This window comes from Halichoerus grypus, chromosome 6 (assembly GCF_964656455.1).
Source record: "Halichoerus grypus chromosome 6, mHalGry1.hap1.1, whole genome shotgun sequence".
NCBI classification, from domain to species: domain Eukaryota; kingdom Metazoa; phylum Chordata; class Mammalia; order Carnivora; family Phocidae; genus Halichoerus; species Halichoerus grypus.
This window is the reverse complement of record NC_135717.1, coordinates 18194450-18209731: the sequence shown is the minus strand read 5'-3', so window position 1 is coordinate 18209731 and position 15282 is coordinate 18194450. Positions and strand designations below refer to the sequence as shown.

The 15282-nt window shown below is 47.0% G+C and overlaps 1 protein-coding gene across 3 annotated transcripts in view; it reads left to right on the top strand.

The window, feature by feature from the left end:
• The window catches only part of KATNIP (katanin interacting protein), a 179141-nt gene that overhangs the window by 7901 nt on the left and 155958 nt on the right, over nucleotides 1-15282 (top strand). The window contains exons 1-2 of one of the 3 annotated variants that reach the window (XM_036066218.2): nucleotides 1877-1920; nucleotides 9782-9837. The exons of 1 other annotated variant lie outside the window; for it this stretch is intronic. In XM_036066218.2, the coding sequence (XP_035922111.2) occupies nucleotides 1881-1920; nucleotides 9782-9837 (96 nt within the window). In that variant the 5' untranslated portion in view covers nucleotides 1877-1880. Of the gene's footprint in view, nucleotides 1-1876; nucleotides 1921-9781; nucleotides 9838-15282 lie in introns of those variants that run through there. One more of the 3 variants, XM_036066239.2, reaches the window with a different exon arrangement.

Below are 15282 nucleotides of genomic sequence, written 5' to 3'. Positions count from 1 at the left end.
AAGCTGTAAATGTTGGCTGAAAAGAATTTTTTTTTTCTTTTTTTTTTTAAACATTATGGAGACCCAACAAATAACCCAACAAATCTGTGGGCTGGATTCAGCCAGTGAGTAACTTCCGATCTGGTCTGACCGCTGTCATTTATCAGATGTTGGGGCCGCGGCCTGGGGAGTTAACGTGCCTACAGAGGTGGGAGAACAGGCCCAGATCCATTTCTATCCAGTGCCCCGCCCCCCTCCAACCTCCTAATGAGCCCTTGTAGTGGGAAGTCCTGTCTCTTGCCTGATTTGTGATGGAGATTTTATTTTAAGCCTGCAAACGGCAACCCTGAAAAACCAGGGCAGAGGATTAGACTTGCTCTCCTGCTCTCCCTGTGTTCGAGTTGGTGCTCACGAGGTGAGCCTTCCTCATCTGGGGAGGAGAGGAAGAAGCAGAGCTTGTAGACACCTACCCAGGGGGCTCCAGTTCTGAGGCCGCATGACCTCGGGTGGCGGGGGGGGGGGGTTCGTTCCTTCATCTCTCAGTGCCTGGACTCTGAAATTATAAAATGGAGATTAATAGTAGGACTTCCTCATAGGGCTGCTATGAGAATCAAATGAATCCATCTATTTAAAGCCTTTAAAATGGTGCCCAGCACTTAATAGGCTCTCAGTAAAAATTAGCTGTCAGAGGAAGGAACGTATCTTTTTTCTTTAGGATTCCAGGGGAGCTCATGCATCATTTCCTGTGTTTTCCAGGACTACTTGGCAGCTCATTGTGGGGGGAAGGGAGGAGTGGAATGCAAATACTCAAAAGACACTTTAATTTGGATACATACACACAAGTTCACATAGATTCACAAACGCAGTGTCCCCACTTGTAGTCAATGGGGGGCCTGGGTTGGCCTGTGTAGTTGGAATGAGTTTGGGAACTTGTATGATGGATACAGAGGTCGACCAAAGTACATTTTAGCCTGGGAAGCATGCTGTCACATAAGCCACTGATTAGATTACAGAAATGTGGCATTTTCTTATCTTTACTGTTTCAAATGAAAAAAAATCAATATTTTCCAATTATCTCCAGTGGTGTATTAAACTCACTTTGTCATATTTCATTTCACCATCTGAGAAAAAGCAGGGGGATAGGGTCAGGAAAATACATTGTGAGAGAAGATGAACTCTTTTTTTTTTTAATTTTTTTATTGTTATGTTAATCCCCATACATTACATCATTAGTTTTAGATATAGTGTTCCATGATTCATTGTTTGTGCATAACACCCAGTGCTCCATGCCGAACGTGCCCTCCTCAATACCCATCACCAGGCTCACCCATCCTCCCACCCCCCTCCCCTCTAGAACCCTCAGTTTGTTTTTCAGAGTCCATCGTCTCTCATGGTTCGTCTCCCCCTCCGATTTCCCCCCTTCATTCTTCCCCTCCTGCTACATTCTTCTTCTTTTTTCTTTCTTAACATATATTGCATTATTTGTTTCAGAGGTACAGATCTGAGATTCAACAGTCTTGCACAATTCACAGCGCTTACCAGAGCACATACCCTCCCCAGTGTCCATCACCCAGTCACCCCATCCCTCCCACCCCACCCCCCACTCCAGCAACCCTCAGTTTGTTTCCTGAGATTAAGAATTCCTCATATCAGTGAGGTCATATGATACATGTCTTTCTCTGTTTGACTTATTTCGCTCAGCATAATACCCTCCAGTTCCATCCACGTCGTTGCAAATGGCAAGATCTCATTCCTTTTGATGGCTGCATAATATTCCATTGTATATATACCACAGAAGATGAACTCTTTATAGCAGTTCATACTCATGCCTCCTGTCCTCCCAGCGTTGTCCATTCAAAATTTTGGTCATTCATTCATTCATTCATTCACAGATTCCGGATATGTCTACTGATGTCCATTCCATTCCAGGCACTGTTCCAGGTATGGGAAATTCAGTGATTAAAAAAAGCCAAACAGTGGCCATATTGGAAGGGGATGGGGGGAGACAGACCACAACCACACTAACAAGAAAAAGATCAGACGGGCTGTGCAGAGGATAAAAAGTAGGGAGGATGGTGGGCTAGTCCTCTCTGAGGAAGGAAGTCCCTTCCGGCTGAGATCTGATTGATAAGAAGGAGCCAACAGGAGAGGACCATGAGAGCAAAGGACCCGGAGAAGGAAGGAATCGTGAATCCAAGGAGCTGAGGAAAGACTGGCGGGCTGCAGGGGTGGGTGGTGTGGGTGTGAGCATGCGCCAGCAGAGAAAGAACCATGCAGAGGAAACGCACTGGAGGGTCAAGCAGGCAAGGGATACAGTCTCATTTTTAGTTGGCTACCATGGGAAAAGCCCAGCAATAACGGAGGCAGGAGTCCAACCAGGTGGCTCTGCAATGATCATGGGCCTCGCAGAGGGGTGATGGGGAGGAAGGGACAGATTCGGGATATGTTTGGGAACCAGAGTCCGACAGAACTCACTGAGATCCGTAAACATATAGTCAGCCATTTGTGGGGGAGTGAACTACTTACTGCTAAGCACCTACTATGTGCAGGGCACCATTCTAAGCATTTCACACGTACCATCTTAACGCCAACAATAGACCGAAATGGAATCGCACTATCAGGGGTTCCAAACAGGTACTGAGAAGCTGAGCCAGACAGGCTGACCCACAGCCTACCCTCTCTGCCACTGCACAGCATTGTCCCCAGGCTCTCATGTAATTATGAAGGCCGCCAAAGAATGCATGGGTAAGCATTTTTAGAAGTGCACAAGCAAATGCGTGTAACAGTGTGCAGGTTATAAACAACCATTTCTGGCTGGCAGCTGCTGTTTGGGTTTGGAAAGGAAAAGAGGAGCTTAGCATGACTTGTTTATCTCAGGTAATTTGGCAGTCAAGTGGGCCCCGGGAATTTGAGTTACACAGAAAATGCAAAGGAAGACTGACAGGGATATTGTTTCGGGCTTTCAGAAGAGAGAGTGTGACTTAAAGTCCTCAGAACCAGCCTGGAGGTGCACATGGGGATTTGGAAGGAATCGGAAAGTGTGTCGCAGAGCCCCTGTTTACCTGTCTTCCAAACAGTCACGCTTTTTGTCTAACAGATTTCTGTTATTATGATGAGATTTCCTTAAAGAGCTCTCCCCGCTCCCCTGCAAAAATGGTCCATGGCATCGAGGTAAATAATGGGAGATTCTCCAGCCTTCTGCCTCGTTACCTATTAGGTTAGAATCTAGAAGCCTGCTTTGTTGGATCTGTATAGAGCTTTAAAAAAATTTTTTTAGTTACTTGTCAATATTTAAAACTTAGAAACTTTCTCCTAATACTGGACTTCTCTGGAAAAATCCGATCTGATGAGACTGGGCCCACATTCCTGCACGGAAACTGGCAGCTGGAGCCTAATAGCGATTCCCCGGGGCCACCTGGGTGGCTCAGTTGGTTAAGCGTCCGTCTTGGTTTTGGCTGGGGTCATGTTCTCGGGGTCGTGAGATCAAGCCCCGCTTCTGGCTCCGTGCTGGGTGTGGAGCCTGCTTAAGATTCTCTCTCTCTCTCCCTCTCCCTCTGCCCCCCAGCTCTGGCGCACTCTCTCTCTCTCTCAAAAAACAGAACGATAACAACAAAACCAAACAGCGATTCCCCTTGGGCTGGGCAGGTGCTCCCCACGCTGCTCCGTCCCCACCCTGCCACCTTACTCTGCCACAGGTGTCTTTGCAAAGGCTGTAGGGGGGTGTCCAGGAAGCTGGGATGGGGCTAAAGGCCTGTGGGGGTGGGGTAGTACAGACAGTGGGGTTGGGGTGCTCCCATTCCTGGACTTGACACGAGGGGGTGCTGGCAGGCAGCAGGGAAGTGAACACTGGGTTAGCAGCCAGACTGACTGTGAACCCAGTTCTTCCCCTTCCCCGCTCTGACCTTGGGCAGGTTACTTCTCTGAGCCACATGGCTTTGTTGTTGTGCATGACAGGGGGGCCCGAGAGCTGTCACCTGGGGAAGAAGCTGTCGGGGTAGGTGCTCAGTAAGCACGAGGAAACCACGATTTCCAGACAGCCCGTCTGCACAGGTCCCAGTTTTCCTTTCCTTGCTCTTCCTTCCTTTTTCCTTTCTCATCTTGTCTGGCCATTTCATAAAAACTTTGCCCTTAAATAAAGGAGCAGGTTGCCAATAGCGAATTGGCTTAGCCAGGAAACCATTGTTCCAATTTCCAGAAACCCTATTTTGTCATCATTTCATTCTTCTCTCTCACTCATTACAGATCGATCTCTTAAAAGAAGACAGTTTGTGCTCCTAAAATACCGTGTTGTCTTTCCGGCAAGCTTTGGGGTGCTAAGGTTCCCAGAGGCTACTCCATTTCCCTCCAGCAGACTACCCCTTCTTGGGTTCCCTGATGGGAACAGTCTACAGCATTTCCCATTGTATTTTTTTAAAAATTTGAATCTGCCTTTTGGCCATTTAGTATTTTAAGTTTCTTTTCATTTTTTCAAAAGGAGATAGGTCCAGATACATCATTCAAAAATAAAAACATATAAAAAGGAACAGTGATTTGTTGTCCTTGTACACGTAGCTCTGGGTGGTTCTTTATACAAATAGAACCAACGTGAGTATTTATTCTTATTTTCCTTTTTCTTGGAGAAAAGATGGCATAGTACATACACTTTCTGCCTGTTGATTTTTTTTAAGTAACATGACTATCTTACATATAAGGAGCTCGCCTATTCTTTTTTCCAGTTTCACAGTATTCTGTACCATTGTGTGGATTTGCTGTATTTACTCAACCAGTCCCTACTGATAGACTTATGGGTCATTTGCAACATTTGCTATTGCAGGTTTTGTTACAGTGAATACCTTTGTACATCCGTTTCCTCTTTGTGGAGGTAATTCTTTGTGGTGGATCCTTGGAAGTATTATTCCTAGCCCAAAAGGAAAATGCACTTGTGCTTTTCAGGATATTGTCAAAATACCTTCGAAAGGGACTATGTTGTTCTCCACTACCCCCCCCCCCCACCAGTGCTCAAAAGTGCCGGCTTCCTAGCTCTTGCCAACAGTATGTTGTCAAACCTCGGATTTTTGGCAGTCCGATTAGTGAGATTAAGTGGTATTTCAGTGGGATATTTGTCATTTAAATTAAATTCCATAGATATATAAAATGAGAGCAACATAAGTCCTATTTGGACAATGGAAGAAATAAGCTCATTTTTGTAACCTCATGGCGGTACCATCACCCCAGTGGAGAGAAACAAGTTCTTTGTTCAAAGCTCCTTTGTGGTGGGGAGGTCCCTACATGGGCCCTCTCTGCCTGCAGGATTTCCACTGGATTTATTCTCTAAAGCCCAACCCTTCCTGCCAAGGCTGAGCATTTCACCTGAGTAGACGGGAGTGAGTGTCTAATGCTAAGCCTGCCTTACCATTTTTGGCATCTTACGGCATTTACCCGGCTGGCTGGCAACGCCGTCTTCTTTGTTCGTTGGGAAATCATTTTCATCTAACCCCCTTACTAATTGCTCTAGGAACCCAAAGTACATTATGAAGCTGCATCACAGAAAGAATTGCTTACATCAGACTCCCTCCCCGGTCTATTCTTGTGTTCTGTACTTGTCTTTAATGCCCTGACTGAGGAGCAGTGTGGTCCGGTGGTTAGGAGTGCAAGCTCCCGAGTCAGACTGCTCAGATCCAGATCAAGGCTCCTCAACTCACTAGCTGGGTAATTTGGGGCAAGCCTCCTAACCTCTTTGGGTCTCAGTGACCACATCTGACAAGCAGGATAATATTTCTTGGGTAGCTGAGAGGAGTAAATGGGTTGATTCATGGACTTAGCCTGGAGCTCAGTGCCTGGCACAGAGTAAACCTGACTTAAGGTGAGCTCACATGGTAATAACAAAGATTAATATGATTGTGATGGTGAGGATGTTAGTGACGATAGTCATTAGGAACACCCTATCACTTACAAGCTACATTTTTGTGACCTCGAAAAAGCAGCTCATTCATCCCCTCAAAGTTTGTTTCTCATTTCTTCCTTGGTTGGTACCAACGGGATAGTACTGTCCATCTAGAGCAAGAGTCAGCAGACTACAGCCTGGGAGCGAACCCCAGCCTGCCGCCTGTGTTTGTGAATAAAGTTTTATTGGAACACAGCGGCACCCATTTGTTTACATACAGTCTAGCGCTGCTCTCGCACCACAATGGCAGAGTCGAGTAGTTGCACCAGAGACTTTATGATTTTATGCACTTACAGCCTGTACTAAAAAATATTTACTCTCAGGGGCACCTGGGTGGCTCAGTAGGTTAAGTGTCTGCCTTTGGCTCAGGTCATGATTTCAGGGTCATGAACTTGGTGCCCGGTTCTCACCCTCCTCCCTCCCACTCTCCTTCTACCCTATAGGAAAAACAGAGGGAGTAATTACCATGTGAATAATTTAGTTAGAAATACTGCAAAACGATATTATGCATATGTATTTTTATCATGTACCGTACATATCTATATGCACCAAATATTTCACACGTGCAGTAGACTACAGCAATGGATAGAAAAGGCTGTGTCCTGTGGACTGTACTTCACAGGAGGCTTACGGCTCTTTTAAGGGTCATTCTGATGCTGATTTTCCCTTGCCTGGTGGTTTCAGAAGCTGACATCCAAGGAAGACGCACCTCCCTTCTGAATGGTAGCTCTGAATATTATGATCTGCATCTAGAGCAAAGTAAAACCAAAGTGTCAGAATCTTCTAACCATCAAAAATGAATCCAAAGCGTGGATAAAATCTCTGATGTCCTAAGTGGGAGAATATATGCATTCATGTCTTTTTCGTTTTTGTTTTTTTTTCCTGTTTCCCAGGCACACGTCTGTTTTATAATGTGAGTTACACATGTATCATTTACATTTGGCCTTATTTATCGTCTCATGGCTGAAACTGACAGGTCACCTTGCAAAATGCAGGGGAACACCCCCTCAATTTTGCAAGCAGCATCTATTGATATTAGTGTCACCATCTTCCACCTCCCTTCCTGAGTGTCGTGAGAATACAACGAGATATAAGTAAGAAGATACTTAGAGATGCTGAGTGCAGTAGACAGGTCCAGTGTAATCTCGTTCTTTCTGTCCTTGGCAAGAAGGAGCAGCCTCCACGTGGAGCTGCCCAGAGGAGAGAGGGGCTCAGTGGTGTGAGGACGGGGCGTTAGATTACAAGTGTACATAATTAGAGCGAATTATCTTCATTGGAAAATAAGCAAATTATTTTCCAATTTAATGAATAAGCAGCTTCTAATGAACTCCAGTAGAGAGATTTGCTTTCAAATTTCAGTAGTTAAGTTCTGTGTTCTTTGTATTAATGTGTTACTTTTATGGCCCACCTTAATGTTTTTCTTACTGTTCTCTATTGGTGGAACAGAATTTTAGAGATGAAAAGCAACCCCAGAGGTGATTCAGCCTCTCATTTAAAATTTAAAAAAAAAAAGAAAGGGGAAGAAAACATGGCCCAGAAGGATCCTGTGGGATCCTGTGACTTATCCAAGATCCCGTAACTGGTCCGCTGTCCACTGGACCAGGTCCCTAAGCGTGTGTCTGCCCAACACTAGAAGGGCTGCAGCCAGACCCTGGGGACTGCCGTGCTTGCCCCTGGACTAGCTCTGCTTCCTTTCTGCTCCCTGGCTTTGTTCTGGGCCTATTTCCCTGCTGGCATCTTAACTTGCCTCAACACTTGGCTTCTGCTGGTAGAACACTCTGGTCTGACCCCTGGTCTCCAGCCCTCCCTGTCCCCTTCCAGCTCTAGGCCAATCTCCTGGCTCTCGGCTCTGCCCTGCGTAGCCTACGACCTGGCATGTCATCCTCTCCATAGTGAGTCCCTCGACTGACAGCTAGTGCAGGGGCGGTCAAAGGTTTCTGGGAGCTGTCCACGCTGGTTCCTCCCTCCAGAGAATCAGGGGTCAGGAGGTTGGGATAAAATGGGCCCAAAAACCCAGATCCCCTGATCCTTAATTCTGGGCCTTTTTCTTAATTTTTGAAATGAATAAACCTTATGTTTTAGAGCAATTTTAGGTCCATAGCAAAGTTGAGTAGGAAGTACAGAGCGTTTTCATATATCCCCCATCCGCGCACACACACACAGCCTCCCCCCACTGTTGGCATCCAGCACCTCAGTGGTACTCAGTTAAGTGAGTGTCTGTGGAACACAAGGGCAGGCATGTAGTCAGTTTCAGATCACTTCGTTCTGCCTTGGCATTCTCTGGTGGTCTGTCCCCCGAGGCAGGTGGCTTCTGACTGCGTCAAAGTTCGTACATGGAGATAGCCCTGCTCCGGCCCTCTTTCTTCTTTGTCTATCCAAACCAATTTCAAATTCCTGGAGCTGGGATTCTGACTGACTGCGGTAGGGTCAGGCGTCTATCCCAGTGCACCATACTGAGGTTGGGGTCCTATATCGTCTTGGAGCTCCCCTCTGAGGACAGGGAGGAGAGAGAGATAGAAGGAGGCAGTTTAGGGTGTCCTTATGAGCTGAGCAGATAACCCAAACGACGTCTACCATACCATGTTATTGTATAATCCAGGGTCTCCTATAAATTCTCCAGCTGCCTCTTTTCCAAATTCTTTATTAATATTGGCCCCAAATTCTGGCCATTGCCAGAGGTTCATCTTCGGACCTTCGCTCTTCCCCTTATTCTCACTTTCTTGGAAAGAGTGACTTGCGCTTCATCACCGGCTATGAGGTCCCCCACCCCCCACACCTGTGTAGACCTACTGGAAGTGGCCACATCCAGAGACAAACATCTTTCCTCTGAGACTCAGTCCCTACTTCTTGCCTCTCAATAAGTCATCGCTGTCTTTTTGCTCCTGCTTTGGAGTATTCTTGGCTAATGGGACATGTGGTACTGATTTTCTCACACATAGCCACCTGAGAGTAAAGCTGGATAATTTGGAAGACACATGGACAATGCACAGAGGTTCCCATTTTATGGCATTCCCATTTAAAGGCAATCCATTAATTTTCCACCAAGAAATCCTTTTGAAATGGACACTTCCATAAAAGTTGTGAAAAGTGCATTTGGAACAGCGTATTTAAACCTTATGATGTTGAGCTGTTGAATTTATGCATACTTTCAAATGCTAGTCTTCGGTTTTCTAAGAAACTCAACATTCTCTCTGAAATTGCCCGTTATATGGGAAATGTGGGTGATTACTGCTAATTCACATCTGTACCATCACCTCGGTGGTGAGTTTGGGGGTTTGCTGAAGCACATTGGTATGCACTCATCAAAGGTTATGTGTATGCGCACAGTGGAAGGCATTTTTGTGGAAGGCATTTTATATAATTCCAAACAATTTAATAAAAATGTAATTCGACTGGGAAATCTACCGTCGGCCCTTGCAGAGTGCAGATAATGTTCCAGATTAAGGAGCTGAGGCTTTGTTCATTACAGTCAAATAACGTGAGTGTGTGAATTACCATTTCCTTTTCGTTGGTCTCTTTCAAGAGTATGCCATTTTCCCACTATAATAATAGGCTACATTTTCTTAAAATCATTTGATTATGGGGGCGCCTGGGTGGCTCAGATGGTTAAGCGTCTGCCTTCAGCTCAGGTCATGATCTCAGAGTCCTGGGATCAAGTCCCGCGTCGGATTCCCTGCTCCTTGGGAGCCTGCTTCTCCCTCTGCCTCTCTCTCTCTCTCTCTGTCTCTCATGAATAAATAAATAAAATCTTTAAAAAAAAAAATCATTTGATTATGATTGGTCCCGTCTATTCAGTTTGCAAATAAAAAGCTTTCGCGGTGATAAACTAGCTGTTTTAAAATAGCCTTAATCTCTGGTTCTGCTTTTGAACTGCTACAGGTCAGACTCTGCGAAAGGCTGACAGAGGCCGGTCATGCTCACGGGAGAAAAAGGAGGTAAATGTGTCACTGGTGAGGGTGGGTGGGAGGCAACTCTGTTTGAAGGGAGCCTGCTGGTGAATAAGTATTCCTGGATCTCCTACTTGTTTCGGAGTCTCCAGCTTGAATCCTGGACCAAAGGATAGTTGGCACCTCGAGTTCTCAATCAAAGTGTCACTGGTAGTAACAATCTCTTACGAAGTGTATCAGTTAACTTTGTGTAACAAATGAAACCCACATTTCAGGGATGTCACACAACAACGGTGCATTTAGTTCATGATTCTGTGGGTCGACAGTTTGGGCTCGGCAGTTCTGTTGATTTCAGCTGGACTCACTTCTGCCTTTGCAGTGAGCACTGTGTCACCTTGGGGATGGCTGAGTACCAGTAGTGTGCTTCGGCTCTCTTTCAGTGCTTTCTCATCCACCAGCAAGCCAGCCAGCTTTGTTCTTCTGGGGGTTCAGGGGGTCAAGAGCACGAAGAGTGGAAGCTGCAGCACCTCTTGAGCCCTGGGCTCAGAACCAGCATGGTGTCCCTTCTGCCAACTTGGTTTTCTTTAAAGCAAGTCACAAGGTCAGGCCAGATTGAAGGGGTGGGGAAATAGGCCTCACCTCTGCATGGGAAAGCTACAAATACTGTGGCCATTCTTGAGACCTGCCACACTGAGCCCACCTGCTCTGTGCCCGGCAGAAGGGATGAGAGAGACACAACCCTGATCTCACGGTGTGCGCACTATAGATGGAAGGGATGTGCAGCGGGGTCATTATAATGCCATGTGAGAAGGACAAAGAGAGTGGAATTTCAATACAGAAGAGGGCTTACCTGACTCTGCCAGTGGTCTCTAGAAAGGCATGCGGAAAAGCTGATATGCAGGCTGCCTCTTAAAGAATGAGCAGCAGATTTTCGGGCCAAGTTAAAAAGCATGGTCAAAGTCAGACATGAGTAAGGAAGGTTGCAAGATTACTGAGCTGGAGGGTACAAAGTGGAAGCAAGGACCCAGAGGTTACCGCAGGGCCCTTGGATCAAGTCTCAAGCTCACAGGAGTTTGAATTTGAGTCTTATGTAGCCACAGATGGGTGTAGGGGTACAAGGGTGTGAAGGCATGAGGCTCATCACAAGTATCCACCAATCCTGAAATTCATCAGCACTTACATGCTGCATCCTCCGAGTTGGCCTCACCCTCAGCCAACTGAAGCAGGTTGGGGTTGGACCACAAAGGGCCGTGGGTGCTTTGCAGTGGCTGTCATCCTGTCCCCTCTTGTCTCCTTCCTCAGCTGTAGCCAGAACAGCCGGCGTGGGTTTCCTTCTTATTTAAGCAACCTACCTGGGATGAGGGCTGGGACTTTGGTGCTGCTGAAAACATCTAAATGTCAGCCCTGGTGGGCATTCTAGAAACTGAACCAGGGTGGATTCTGTCACTCCTTCCTGTAGGAACATTTTTCTGGAAGCAGGAGCAGGTGCACGTATCTCCCACAAAGTCCTTGCAGGGACTTGGAGGGTAGAAGAGCCGGAACAGGAGTGACACAGGCCCGCAGGCTCCCAGCCCCCCTCAGTGAAGTGACCTAGGGTGGGGACCAGCCCCCCCCCCCCACCCAAAGCCAGGAACGAACTGTTTCAACCTAACCAAGGCTTTTGGTCACAGAGTAACATCATCACATTTATCCACCTTAAGAGATTTGCTGGGAATCGACAAAGCAGGGCAGCAGGTAACTAGTTGAGTTGCTCGTTTCCCCCTCTCTCTTTCTCCTTGGCAACAGGGTTCCCTAATTGCTGCTTTCCTGGCTACTCCCATCATGCCAGTTGCCCGAGAGCATTTCAGATCACTCTTCTTCTGCAAAGTGAGATGTTTATCACAATATCTTAAGTTTTACCCTGAAAGATATTTAAAATGGTTTCAGGCCTTTTCTGAAAAAGAGGGTGCTGACTCTCTTAACAGGGCTTTTGGGGGCGCCTGGGTGGCTCAGTCGTTAAGCGTCTGCCTTCGGCTTAGGTCATGATCCCAGGGTCCTGGGATTGAGCCCCACATCGGGCTCTCTGCTCGGCGGGGAGCCTGCTTCTCCCTCTCCCACTCCCCCTGCTTGTGTTCCCTCTCTCGCTGTGTTTCTCTCTGTCAAATAAATAAATAAAATCTTTAAAAAAAAAAAAAAAAAAAAACAGGGCTTTTGTTTGGTTAGAGAAACAAGAGAAAGAAACGACTAGCAAGGTGCCAGGATGCTCGTCTTGATCTATTAGAACATGCTTTTCCTGCCCACTTCCTCCTTCCACGTTCCCCCCCTCCCCCATCACCTGTGAAATCTGCACTCCTGATACTCTGTGCCTCACACAGAATGCCAGGTAGAGATCAGACTCTGTCACTATGAAAGGCAAGGAGACAAGCTGGTTGGAACAGGCAGACAAGTGCGTCATGTTGTTTCGGTGGTGAGGTGACACGGGCCTGCTCACATCGGGGCAGGTGAATGGGCTGTTTCCTTCCTGGGTCGGGACTGTGTCATTCTCTGTGTGGTCATGGGCCAGCATGGCAAAGGGAGGAGGGGAGGCTGTTCGCAGTGAGCTCGCCAGGCCAAATTCAGCCCAAAGATGTGTTTTATTTGGCCCAGACCCTATTCCATTTTTCAAAAATTAGCTGTCCACATTTACAATTTTCACATAAAAAACGCACACTTCTGGCTTCGTTGATAAAATGGAGAATGACAGCAGAGCCTTATTCCCATAAGGCAACACTGGGCAATGGCTGGTGTTTGGGGGCCCTCCACTCTGCCATCTTTGCCCTCCACACACACCTGCTCGGTAGCAGACAGGTGTCAGCAACCACATTGTGGCAGGCCCCTTGCCGAGGGCTTTGTGTCAGTGGTCACAACATTGCTGCACATTAGAATCACCCTGGAGCTTTTTAAATACCCCAGAGTTTAGGCCTTTTTCCAAACCAGTTATATCAGAATCTCAGGGGGGTGGGACCCAGGCTTCCAAATTTTATAACCTCCCCCCCCCGCCCACCCCGCCTGAGCCACAGGTGAGAGCCACTGCCTGGTCCGTATTAAGTAACCCCTGGCTCTCAGCTCAGGTCCTTCCCTGAGGACTGCATGCCTGCGTGGCTCCGGGGCACCCCAGTTCTCAAGCCTCCCACAGACACAGATGAACCCCTAGCAGGGGCCGCAGGAGGGAGAGCAGGCTCCCCGCAAGAGGCAGCCTAACCGAGGCTTTGGAAGGGCTACAGTCCTTTCTGAAACATGTGTCTGATGGTTAGCTTGAGCCGGTACTTTCCGCTTAGCTGGTAAAAATATTCTCGGCCTTGTCTCTAACAAGTATTCATTGTTTCTGCCTGTGGAGATTATATAGTGTTTATGGCCCTTGGTCATGAATTATTAATGATTTTGAAATTGTGGTCATTGTAGTTTACTCAAAAATCATTAGGAAGTAAATTTATCACACAGTGTTTAAAAAAGTAAAAAAGAAAACCACAAAGGTGGAAAAAAATCTTTATTCATCAGCCCGCCAGCGTCCATCCTATCGCCCATGGCACTGTGGGGCCCCAAGACACTGAATTAGTACCCACAGTGTACTCCTTCTGCCTCAGATCCCGGTCATATGACCTTGGACGATTCTTTTGACCCCTCTCGCCGCCTTTTGAGATTTTTGTTTACTAGGCAATAATGTGTTAAAGTGACTCTGCACAGTGCCAGACCCGTAGTAAGCATTCCATAAATGTTAGTTGTTACATTATTTTAATCATTTCTTAGCATGTCTAATATTTAACAGAGAGGTATTCATGTCCTTGGACAGAGAAGGCGCACAGTTGTACTTCTTACTGAAGGGGTCTCCCTTACTCCAGCTGGACTTTGGGCTGATTCCATCCTTCCAGTCTCCTGGCTGTGTGTCCCCAGGCAGGTGGGCCCCAGGCAGGCTAGATCCAGCACCCCTACTCTGAACCAGTCTGAGAGGCTCCTGTGATAATAGATTGCCTTCTTCTGCAGCTGATCGGAGATTCTGAAAAATGCTCTTAACAGCACGCTCATCTGCTGAGCTCACTTTGTAAAGGACTGCAAAAGTCATTTAACTCAACCACCTAGAAAACGTTAAGCTTTCCCTTTGCATGCACGTACAAGCACGCGTCCCCAAGCGCACGTGCACACGCGCGTGCACATGAGCACTTCCTGCTATTAAGCAAAGCCTTTCAGTGCAAAGACTGGAGACTCCTTCCATCTTTGCCACACCCAAGAGGAACCGGATTTCAGGAGAACACAGCGAAGGAGGGAGTCCAGGATTCCAGCTGCCTCCAGGGATGGGGGAAGCCGGATGACCCTCTCTGTACCATCACGGACATGCCACCACTCCTTTCTGGTCTATGCACCTCGTCATTGTCCTGCTCTTCCCTCCCCTTCCTTCTCCCAGTTCAGACGCAGAAAGAGAGTCTGATTGACCTGGTAGCCGATACCAAAGGGTATTTAGGGGACACAGTGCTCGTGATATCAGCGCCCCAGATGCCCTCCCAAGAAGCAACCACAGTAAGCAATGGCTTGTGTGTCCTTCGAGAAATCTTCCATAGACATGCAACTGTGCAGAGCTTATCTGTCCTTCTCTGTCCCCGTGATAGCACAGCGACACATGATGCTTTTTTCTTGGATTTTTTTTTTTTTTTCACTTAATAACATGTCTTGGAGAGCATTCCATAGCAGAACATGTGCACAGATCTCATCCATTCCTCTTTATGGCTGCATAGTGCTCTACTGTGAATGCACAGAAACACGGTCCTTTCTTTGAAACCTTTTGGGGCCAAATGTGTTTCACTGTTTTAGAATTTAGAAAGTAATCCTGTCCCACTATGGCCTGGGACAACACCCTATAATCAAACACATTAACATACCTGCAGGGAAGTATGAATATTCATACTAAGTAGGATAGACAAAGGCTGTAAGTTTCATGTCAGTTCAGATCAGGTTTTGATACCAAATAAATGCATGTAAGGGAGGGTGGACCCGCCCATAGATATGTTACCGTTCGTGGTTGACAACTCTCTAGGCTGTTAAGAGAATTTGCTACCATAAGCACACTTTAAAGAATACCCTAGAGCAGACGTCTTTGTGTGCACGCACGGAGTAGCCAAAGGTTAAATTCCAAAGTGGGATGACTAGCACAAAGGGTATGAGCTTTTTTAAAAACGGACATTTCCATTTTGTCTCCCAACAGCATGAGAGAGGCAGAGCTTTTGTTCCAGGCCACCTTGTAGCATGCTGGCCACATTGGAGTGTGGCTGCCCACACCAGGACCATTCAGTGGCCGCCCCTGTATGCTCTCTAGTCCACTAGAAAGGGAGTAGGAGCAGGGCAGCTGTCCTGAGAAGGATTTGGAGGCACGTCTAGCACCTCGATTTCTAAAAGCCGTCTTTCCCTGGGCCCTTGGCTCAGAGCACCTTGCTTGGCTGGTTGCAGGAGCACCAGTGGGACTGGTGACTTGTAAGTTTCAGCTCT